Source organism: Corvus brachyrhynchos, unplaced genomic scaffold (genome assembly GCF_000691975.1).
Source record: "Corvus brachyrhynchos isolate BGI_N302 unplaced genomic scaffold, ASM69197v1 scaffold10, whole genome shotgun sequence".
Taxonomy (NCBI): domain Eukaryota; kingdom Metazoa; phylum Chordata; class Aves; order Passeriformes; family Corvidae; genus Corvus; species Corvus brachyrhynchos.
The window spans coordinates 7153478-7164938 of NW_008236180.1; the positions used below are offsets into that span (position 1 = coordinate 7153478).

The 11461-nt window shown below is 40.4% G+C and overlaps 2 protein-coding genes across 2 annotated transcripts; both read left to right on the top strand.

Moving 5' to 3' along the window:
- The first annotated feature begins 410 nt into the window (after positions 1-410).
- Positions 411-5965, top strand: PRELID3B (PRELI domain containing 3B). The gene is made up of 5 exons (XM_008634865.2): positions 411-612; positions 984-1073; positions 1442-1512; positions 2341-2443; positions 3162-5965. The coding sequence occupies exons 1-5, from the start codon at positions 463-465 to the stop codon at positions 3279-3281; spliced, it is 534 nt and encodes a 177-aa protein (XP_008633087.1). The 5' UTR covers positions 411-462; the 3' UTR covers positions 3282-5965.
- On the top strand, positions 3834-11015 carry LOC108447061 (putative protein TPRXL). Its single transcript, XM_017735853.1, has 5 exons — positions 3834-3865; positions 4361-4403; positions 5304-5312; positions 6782-6874; positions 8451-11015. Exons 1-5 carry the CDS (start codon positions 3834-3836, stop codon positions 9288-9290), a joined length of 1017 nt encoding a protein of 338 aa, XP_017591342.1. The 3' UTR covers positions 9291-11015.
- The last annotated feature ends 446 nt before the right edge of the window (positions 11016-11461 follow it).

An 11461-nucleotide genomic window follows, 5' to 3' on the forward strand; every position in this document is an offset into this window, starting at 1 on the left:
CGGAAGCTCAGCAGGGGCTGTACCTGTGCGGGGCCACCTGCGCTGTCGGCACCGAGGAGCGTCCTTGTGCTGCCCCGCTGCTTCCCGCGGCAGCGCTGGCCGAAACACGATGAGGCCCGTCATGGTGTCGGGGCTGAAGTGCTCTAGAATACCTGTGTTAAAAATAATCCGAAGGGAGTGCTCGTTAGAGGGAAGTAGCAACTTAATAAATCACTCCAGTATTACCGAAATTTGGATAAAGCGTAGTCTTTTGGCATTGTGTCAAAGGGAAAACATTCTTACAAGTTAGACTAGAACTCAGGACACTTAAGTAATCAGGTGTGTTGGATATTTGATGTCCATGTGCACCACCCAGTCAACGAAATAGATTTTTCTTCAGGGAAAGATATAATCCTGTTGAAAACAGAAGCGTGCAACTTATTGTCCTGGTTCTGTTTGGGCAGTCACCCCTGGGAAACTGTGATGACAGCTGCCATGCGGAAATACCCCAATCCCATGAACCCCAGCGTGGTTGGAGTTGATGTCCTGGACAGACACGTGGATCCCAGTGGGAAGCTGCACAGCCACAGACTCCTCAGCACGGAGTGGGGAATCCCCTCCATTGTGAAATCGGTGTGTATTGTGTCACAGGCTAGAAAGGGATGCCGCAGGGAGGGGAAGCTCCTGAGCCAGCTGTTGTAATAAATGTGTATCATTTCATAACTTTTAAACCATTAAAGTTTAATGGTTTAGGCATTTACGTATCAGGAAAGCTCAACGGCAGCACACAGTGACCCTGATAGCCAAAAGTTTCCTGGATCTGAGACTGCTTCCATCTGGAAAATGAGACCTACTTCAACTGAATAGCTTTGTTTTAAGCTAAATCCTAATTGTGTTCTCTTGGTATCTGTTCAATGCAGTAACCACTACTTGTGTATTTAGAGACATGAAAAATTGCAGTGGGTTAGTGGAATTAATGCCATCTCTGTTTGCCTGTCCCCCAGCTCATCGGCACCTGCAGAACAAGGACATATGTGCAGGAGCACTCTGTTGTTGACCCCGTGAAAAAAACAATGGAGCTTAAATCCTGTAATGTAAGTAGTTGTGTTTGTGCCACTGGAATGGATCACAGAGTATAACAGCACCTTGTACATTTGAAAAATAAATCATCTTGAAAATTGCATTAGAACAAAACAAGTTAAGGGTTTAAGTAATGTGGTTATAGTTGATCGGTTCTGTTTTTCATGAAGGAGCTACTTGGCTCTTGGAACTTGTCAGGACTGAGCCATGTGAACATACTGATGAGCAGGAGGAGTTTTGGGCGTGGAGGTGGTATTGAGAAAAAATGTTTTAAAGCTTTTTGGTGTCTGTATACTCTGGCTGTTTCCTTATCATGTAACATTTTGGTCTCTGTAATACTCTGTGTTATTTGTAAGGGGTAATTCTGTCCTGTGTTCTACAGATTTCATTTACAAACCTTGTGTCGGTAGATGAGAGGCTTGTCTATAAACCACACCCTCATGAACCACACAAGTAAGTACCTCCCTGCTCTGAGCTTGCCCACAGCTATGAGACTTTGCTTTGAAAATGTCCATAGTTTCCCTTGATCAGAAGATGAGGTTTACACGACCTCTGTTACAGTTAATTGTCTAAAACAGGATTAAAAGGATTGTCACTTCCTGCAGTGATATTGGTTCTGCTGAGTCACTGGGAGACTTTGGGTCATGCTGTGCTGGAGTCCAGTTCAGCTTTTCAGGGGATGTCCTGTCTGTAACTGAGTTTGTGTACATTTGCAGTTTTCAGCTCCTTGTTTCTGATCTCTTTGTCAGCCTGAGCACAGATCTGCACTAGAAAGCACATTTTTGTGCCTTTAGCCTCTGATTTTGGTGGTTTGTGTTTTGGTGGTTACTTGGGGTTTTTAAGGCAACTTAGAGCTTAGTGAGTCTGTACTGCTGGAAGTGGTGATAATTCTGAAGGATCATTCTAGGGATTCTAACATAGGAGTTTTTTTCTGTCATGACGGTCAGAAATGTTCAATCCCTCTTGTTGAAGGGGATGTTTTAGTACTGTCTTCCCAGTATAGTGTAACTCCAAATCTGCTGTTTCCACTCTTAACATACTGCTGCTAAAGATGGAAATGGCTAAGTGCCACAAAGGGAGACTTGGACTTAGCGGGTACTCTTGGGCTTTGTTTTATAAGTAGAAGCATAAAGCAGTTACAGTGTAGAAGTGGGTTGTCTTTAGGGGACAAGAAGTTCTGTGTTACACAGCAAAGCTGATGAGGGAATGTACTTGTTGGGGAGGAGCGAGTTCCTTTTTTAAACTACTCAGAGTAACTCAGTTTCCTGCTCTCTGTTTCAGAACCATTCTGACACAAGAAGCAATAATATCTGTAAAAGGTGTCAGTCTCAGCAGTTACTTAGAAGGGCTAATGGCAAACACAATTTCTTCCAATGCTAAAAAAGTAAGTATGGCCTTTGTGTAAAATGTGTAATTATCAAGTGTAGTTCCTGTATTTACACAAAGGTCACTGGCTGAATGTCAGAAGGAATAAAAATCGCTGTTTTACTTTTTGGCTTTGTGAGCAATCTTAGGAAGGGGCCACGTAGTTCTGCTGCCTTTACTGTAGAGACTGAATGCTCAGCATGCTGAACTTCCTCTTCTTTTTCCTCTTGTGAATAGAGATAATGAATTGTTATTGGCAAAGGTCTCTGAATCTTCACTGGAAAAAACATCTCTACTCACTCAGCAGTGTGACACTGTCAGTCTTTTGCTGTCCTCCTGATGCAATCTATTTGCTTTTGCTGTCAAAAAAGGATCTACATTCAGACAGATCTGAAATAACTATGTGGGAGCAATGAAACAGTATTTTAGTTGAGAGTCTGTCCTCTGGCAATCCAAAGATATCTCAAGTTCAGCTCGAGAACAATAAAGCAGTCTGGATAAAAAGTCTTTTGTGGATCATAATGTGAGAACTGCTGATACAAGGAATTGTTTTCATGAAATGTAAGGCAGAACATGTTCCAGCAGTACTCCAGTTATTGAAATAACAAATATCAGAGGCATGTATTTCTGTTCCTTCCTTTTTCAACTACTGTGTCTTTAGTCAATTTCAGTAAGAATTTAACTGATTTAGTTATTTATTAAGATTTACACACTGATAAACTTTTCTTTAACTGTAGGGCCGTGAAGCATTGGAATGGGTAATTAAAAGACTGAATGCTGAAATTGAAGAGTTTGCAGCTTCAGCAAGAGGAACCATGAGGAATTCGATGGCAGCAGCAGCATTTGTAGAGAAATGATGATAGTTCTTAGATGTGTATCACTAACGAGGCTTAACGACCTGCAGCTTCTCTCCAGGCCTAAATACATGTATCCTTTGTTATTTAAAGGATGTGTGTATTAGGCATGTTATAAATTTAATTTGGAGAAAAGCTGAATTCTTACTAAGGCTGAGGCTCAGAGACTACTTAATATATTGGGTGAACTGGACCGAATTGCGGTTACAGATGAAGAAATAATTATCAAGTGTAGTTCCTGTATTTACATGAACACTAACTTATAATGTTTGCAGATATGAAATAGCCTCATTTAGTGGTGAGGCTGCATATGGTGGAGGACACTGGCATGTTAGGCTAACTTTTATTTTTTGTGTGACTTACGGACTACCTCTTTTGGGACCAAGCCCAAAATTAGGCAGAATGGTTGTTCAGGCATTGTTCTTTTTTGTTGATTTTTGACAGTTGTGTGATACAACTTGGTTTAACAGAAAGCTTATTACTTGATGCTTGAAATATAAAAGAATGTAGAAAATATTTTTTGATAAGCTTTTTAACTTGACTAGTTGGACTAACATGGTACTCAAACTGTTTTTCAGTCACTATAGGTAAAACATCAAAGTGTCTCTTACCTACCTACCAAGACCTAAATCCTGCTCCTAAATGCAACATTAATGAGCTGGGCATGCAGTACCTTAAGATCAAATTTTATCTTAAATTCCTACAATAAGTATCTTCATTTCTAAAAGCCCATTACATAAAGGTACAATAAGCATAGAACCTTAAAATCTTGTAAGCTGCTACAATAGTAGGTGTTCACTTCAAAGAACCAATTAAAGACTAAAAAACCTTAGTGAAGGTGGCTAAGGAGATACCTAAACATAAGAGGAAGTAGTATCTAACAATATACTCATTAACTTGATCACACTCCAGAAATAACCTGCTACATCCACTGCATATTGTGTTGTCCTTTAATTTAACCTCTGTTCTACGTTCAGATCCCTTTACCTTCTGAACTCGTTTGCTCACAGTACAAGGCCCTTTGTATTCTCAAGGGTTTCACTTGGTGTTCTCCAGTCTCTGTTTCCTGGTACTCATTGTAGGTTCTTGGTACTGTCACCAGTCATTTGCTGCAAGAACTCAAAGGTCAGCCCTTGACACCTCACACTGTGTGCCAGTCTGCTGATAGTCCTGGGGACCTCACAGGGACTCTGTCCCACGAGGCTTCTTCAGTGTGAACAGAAAGATGCAAAGGCACAGCCCAGAAGTAGCTGACTGGTGGTATTTTGGTGCCCAAGGCTTTTTCTGGAATTTTGATTCTAAGCTTACAAGTGATTTCAAGACTCTGTTACTCTTTATGAACTGTACTGTCACCTGGCCCAGCATATTTGATTTTGCATGCCATTTCTGGTATATCAAATTGCCTATTAAGTAGTGTCTGCTATATAGAGAACCAGAGCTTATTTTAACTGGTAAACAAATGAGAACACTTCTGTAACGTTTGTGTTGGGGGAAGAAAACAGGAATATATAACTTTTAAAAATTAACTATTCTAAATATTTTTCTAAACAGAAATGGTTTGAGACTACCTTACTAATTAAAGTCATTGAGGTTTGCCATACTTTTACAGGAGATTATTACAACTGAAATAACATTTCAATTTTAAAAGTATATGTGAAACTTTTGCAAAACTGTACCATCATTTCTGATAAAAATGCTTATCTTGAAACTCATTTTATATGTTTATATGTTTGCCATTAGCATCATTTGATATTTTAAAGTCAGTTTTTTCATTTCCAAATTTTTCTGCACTAAGGACTGCATAGTAGCACTCACAGTTTGGCCTTGCACTGGAAAAAGCCTTACTGTTTGATTTTTACAGGCATTCAACAACTTCTTGAAAGATAATAATTTTCTTCTATTTTATTTATATGCCTGCCTTCTCATTCTGTCAGAGTATGGCTTTCTGTATGTGGCGCTTTTTAAATAAAATTTTGTTTCAATTCTGGCTAATTCCTGAAACTTTCTGGTCTATTTGTGTTTTAGAACTATGAGGTGAGTTATCTGAAATGAGAGGGGTGAAGAAATACGCTGGAGTGAGTGGCTTCTTTTATTGAAATGCATATCCTAAAATGCACATTCACAGCTGCTGTAGTGTTTTTTGGTTCTTAATAACTCTGCTTTTCTGCAAATCTGGCTTTAACTAGCAACCAGATTTCACAGTTTGCTGTGGAGAATCCATCCTGTGGAAAGATTTTCAATCTTGGGCTGGGATTTGTGTTCAGATTCACTGCAGTGAATGTGGGTTGCTGTGGATGAATGCACCACACTGCTGTGAGAGGGGGTTCTGAGGGTTGGAAGGAATGGAGGAGGTGGGGAAGAGAAAGCAGTTACAGCTGGAGGGACAGAACTGAAGGACCAGGAGGATAGAAGAATTTTAAAAAAGGGGAGGGGACACAGGTAGTGGAAGAGCAGAGGTGAAGGAATGTGATGTGAACAAATCAGTTCTGTGGACTCTGATGGATCCCTGCCCACCAATGGGTGTCAGCACCTGTTCAGCCAGACAGCAGTGAGCTGCAAGTGTCAGCCAGGGGTTTGCTTGGAAAAAAGCAGAAAAATTGTAACCACCATTTCCTACAACATTGCTGATCTGTCTCTTGTGGTTTGTACTTGCGTTTATATTTCAAATAAATGTCCTATAGAGTAAACATAAGCACCCACTGTCTCATAACTGCAACATTTCCAATCCCCTGGCCCTGACAGAGCATTGATTCAAAGGGAAGGTCAGCAACCTGTTGAGGTTCACGTTTATGGAAGAACTGAAGAGTACTGATAAAGAACTTGTGTGGAAGCAGTGAAGCATTTTAGAATCCTTCAATTTCTTAAGGTGGGGGTTTTTCTTTCCCTTGCACAGGACCTGTTAATTTCTATCTTAAATAACTTGATAGCTTTGCTTTACATGTTGCTGCAGAACTGAATTATTCTAAAGGTAAGGCTTCATGTTACAACCAAGCTGAACTAACTGCTTACCTTAGGAGGTCCATGATCATCAGCTGTGGACAAAATATCTTACATCATCATGCTGTTTTGTTATAACCACATTTAAAAGTAACACAAGTTATGAAACACATGAAAAGAGGAAGCAATGCACAAGGTTTTTAAAACTTGAGTGTACCTGAATTCTGCTCTGCAGATCCTGGCTCCCTCCACAGGCTATTTATGTCAGATTTTGTAGAATGGACTGCTGAGAACTTGGATGACACTGCACAATTATTTTTACTTTGAATCCAGGTGTCCAAAAGTTGAAAATTAATGTCTTCATCTGCTTCATCAACTAACCTTCAAAATACTGTCCTGTAATAGGAAACAGCACGGAACTGTGTCTTTTTCTTAAGATTTGAGCTGATTTCAGTGAAGTTTTTGCTTGCACTCTGTGCAGTGCTGTGCTTAGACAGGATTTAGCAGAAGATGACCCGTATTGTCATCAGCATGGCATCATTTCCAGTGGCTGTGGAGGAGATTAGGGTCAGCAGCAGAGAGAACAGCGGAGCTTTACCAGCACAGCCCAGTATGGCTTACCCAGGCAGAGAAAGGAGGTAAATCCACAGCTATCCAAGGTAGGAAACATTATTACTGACCTCTACATTTTATACAGTGGTGACCATAATTTCACATTTCTTGACAGTGTTATTTCATAGGAAAAAGTGCAACAACTTTGTTATTTTAAATTAAGACAGAAAGAGCTCGGTGAAGACATGATGGAATTTATAGCCTGTTGGACACTGGCTTTTTATTGTATTTTAATTTGCCTTTTTTAAAAAATATTTGGTCTCCCCTGTAAAATAAACTTGAGAAACCCTTGAGATTAAAGATAGTCACAAAATTATATTGGTTTTAGATAGCAAGGGATTTTTAAGGTGTTAATTACTCTTATGTTTTATTAAGAATACAGGACAGCAAGCAAACTTGTAATTTCATCATAAATTATGCATGGTTGGAAAAATTAATTTGTTTTGCCTTTTGATCTATAAACATTGTACTCTTGAAAGAATTGCAACCATGTTGCAACAGCTCTAAAATTACAGAAGCATTATCTATAAATATTAAATATATTCAAGAACTTCTGGGGGTCTCATCATTGGTATATAAGCAGCTCTTTTTTTAGTGTGGTAACTTCTGCATTGTGCTGTGTCCCCACGATTTTAATGTTTGCATAGTAAGACACCATTCAATTTCAGTGGCTGTTCAGCAGACACCTGCTTCAGTTAAGACGTGACCTGGGTGGGAGTTGCACCCATGGTGATTATGTTAAATCCATTACACACTCATCTGGAATGGGTTGTGTAAGAACACAGGAAAAGCTGGGATGTGTTCACCTGAGAAGCTGCAGCCTCCTGTACCTGTATCTTGCACTTCCTTGGTCCGTAAAATGTGGTTGTGATGAATGAAGAGCTTTATGTGCCTTCCTGTGCCTGTCTGGAGAGGCACCCGCAGGTTTGAGTGCTCTGTGCTTTGTGGTGCAGTCTCGAGACGAGAGAAGGCAGCTGTCGATCAGCCTCTTGATCTACTCACACTATAATTAGATGCACCTTTTAGAACTGAAATTTAAGCTGTTCTGTTCCCTTTTTAAGCACATCTGCCTTCTATCACAACTTCTCTTTAGGATACTTTAGGATATTTTTATTAAATAATTCAAACTAGCCACAAATAAAAAATTATTATTACACAGGTTTTATGTCCAGAGGTATAAAAGAAAGGTAACAAAATAAGACCTCTTTTTATCTGAGTAACAGTTAGAACTGCCTGTTGTATTTCTCAGACACAGACTCAGTTTAGCACACTGTTAGCTTCCAAAACCAGATCCTGCACATGCAACACAGAAGAATAAATCTGGTTGAACAAGGACAGACATGCCAGGAGAGAAAACTGTCTGCAACTGTACGTGTGGTTCTGTACTGGTCCCCTGGAAAGGCACAATGTTCTCAGTAATTCTGTGAGCTCTTATTACTGGGACTTTTCTGCACCAAAAGAGAAACTACTAAGAGACCATGCACACAGTTTGAATCATTATTTTCAAAAAAAACTTTTGGGGGTTCATGCTGTCTTTTTGTTTTGGTGTGATAATAGAGATCTTTAGTTTAAAATACTCCTGATTTAACACCCATCATGTTGGGGATTTATTTGGCTTTTCAGTGTCATCTCTTCAACCTGCCTGGACCTGCTTGGTCTCCCTTTTTGGCCTCCCTGGACCCCTCCAGAGTCAAGACTTTAGACTCCTTGGAACTCTTTAAAATCCCCTTTTCAGATTCATTGGATTTATCCAGTCTGAGCTCTTCATCCTCTGTGGAATTCTCCAGTCTCACTTCTTCATCCTCTCTGGACCTTTCAAGTCTCACATCTTCAGCTTCTTCAGACTTCTCCAGTACCTCCTCTTCAATTTCCTTAGAGCTCTCCAGTCTCACCTCTTCAGAGTCCTGGGAGTGCTCCAGTTTCTCCTCTTCAGTTTCACTGGACCTATCAAGTCTCACTTCATCTGGCTCCCTGGATCAGTCTGGGGACAGTTCTTCAATCTCTTTAGATCTCTCGAGTGTCACCTCTCTCTCCACAGATTTCTCCAGTCCTTCTTCTTCACTCTCTCTAGACCTCTCCAGTCTCACTTCTTCGTCCTCCACAGATGTTTCCTCCTCAGCTTCCCTGGACTTTTCTTGTACAATCCCTCCATCCTCACCAGGTGTCTCCGAGTACAGCTCCTCCACCTCGTTGGAATCTCTAGACCTCACCGATTTTAACTATTTCATGTTTCAGCGCTCCTCTGGATTATCTTCACCAACTCCTGAGGCTGTTTCCAATCTCACCTCTACACCTTTCTTGGATGTCTCCAATCTCACCTTTCAGGATGCTTCTTCCCTCACTTCCTCAGTTTCTTTGGACATGTCTAACCTCACGTCCTTAGTTCCCCCAGACCTTTCCACTCTCACATTTCTGGACGTTGCTAACTGCACCACCTCAGCTTCTCTCGATCTCTGCATCTAACCCTCCTAACTTATCCCCTGGAAACTCTCTCCATCCTAAACTTCTCTCCTTTATCTGCTCTCTCCTATGTTCTCTCTCTGAAAGTTCTTACCTAAGGGAAGTTTAGGGCTTTACAAATATCTCCTGGCATCTAAACTGGGCATGAAAACAGGTCATACAAATCTATAACGGTGCCTTGTAACAGCTGCACGAACACCAACATTTATTCTGGAATTTTTGTAGAGCACAGTTTCTGTCACTGATTGATATCCAGTCTGCCTCAGCATGGTTGGTACCTCTCCCAAAGGTTTAGCTTTTTCAAGTCATGCTGAATTTTTATCTACCAAGACCAACAAATAGTAAATAGAGCTAAATGTGCAAATAAATGCATCCAGGTTGTGTATCTCTGTTTATGGATTTAAATCTGAATTAATGTTACAGAATTGCAGGCAGAGGCATTTCACAGAGAAGTACAGAGAGAGATGAGGTGGGAAAAGAAAATTGTGGAGCAAAAAGCAGGTGAGAGACGGGATAGTGAGAGGAACCAGAGAAGCCATGGGGCAGGAATAGAGTGGCACATAGCTGGAAGAAAATGTCCAACTCTGCTGGCATGATTTTTCTCTGCCAAGCCACGTTTGTGGCCTGGGCTGCCCATGAGGCTTAAAATAATCTTATTGCTAATAATTTCACCTATCAAATAATCAGATGTTGCCATTTGCATGTAACATCCCCTTTCTCAATATATGTAAGTACTGCAGTTACTTGTCTTGCATCAAATATGCTGCTTAGGTAGCACAGAAGGGCTTTCCAAAATCTTTGGTGCTGTCCTGTATCTTTTTTGTTATCATTGTTATCATTGGGGCTTCAAAACCAAGCATGTTTCCTTTCAATATCACTGGCACCTTTCTGTGCTAAAAGGGCAGAAACATGTTTGTCATAACAAATATTTTTAAATTTATTTCATTTTTGCAAACTGGAAAGCTTTGCTCCAATATGCCACGTGTGTCACAACAGTAGAATATGTTTCACACAAAAATAAAGAAGAAAACAAATGCATGAGGTAAGAATTTTCTGCCTCATTTGCACTAGTTATTTCTTCAAAATTAAGTAGGAACAATTGCAATATGCGGGTTTACATATTAACCCAAAATTCTATAGGAGCAGAATTGTTTAACAGTTTACAGATCACTGGTGCAGATTTTACTGCTGTATGCTGGAGACAGACTGATCTAGCTGGTGAACAGTTGTTCTTTTTGTTCTGGTGACTCTTTCCTGACATTACTGTGGGGATTGTTAATCGCAACAGTTCTGGACTAAATGAGATCTCTAATAAAGCTCAAAATTACTCTGTGCTTTAAAAATGGTTTGACTTTGGATGGAAGGAAGTAAAAGAACAAAACAAAAGTGCAAGGATTTGTTAAAAACGCAATATTTAATCTCCTCAAGTATTTTGTCTTAATTATTTAAATGAACACTAGGTTAGGACCAAATTGCTTCCATAGCAAACATGATTTGGGTCTTCTAGTAACGTTTTGCTTATTATATGTGGGAAATTGTTTTTACTTTGTGTCTATAGCTTCTAGTTTGTTATGTTTCCTTTTATGGATTTGTTTAGAGCAAATGATTGAATTTCAGGTGTTTGTATCAAGTCTTACATCCAAAGGAACCCCATGGCAAAGCACTGTGTCCGATGTGACAGAACTGTCACAGCTTGACCATACACTGCAAATTGAAGAAAAGTCTGTTTAAAAAAATCATTGGCTCCACCTGCTTGTAAAACGCTTTCTTCTTTAGTGTCTTTTCTAGAAAAATCAAGAAGTGATGGTACAAAGGGGTAAGAACAGACTTAGATGCGAAAACCACCCTTTTAACCACTTGGTCGGATTCTGAGATTACAACAAACTATTTAGGAAGGAGTTAATGTGTAACTAACACAACTGCTATATAACTAGCCATGAGCCTCACAGAAAACTTCGCCTTAACATTTATCATGTTTCCGGCAAATTACCGGCTCTGAACCACTGAACCAACACACTCACTCCCATCGTTTTGGACAGCGAGGCAGGCCCCGGCCGGCCACAGGAGGAGGCGGAGCCGGGACCCTCCCACACGGGGAGAGGCCCACACCTTTCCCGAACAGCCACAGCCGGGACCAGCCGCGATGAGCCCGCGGGCACGGCCCCGCGCCCCCA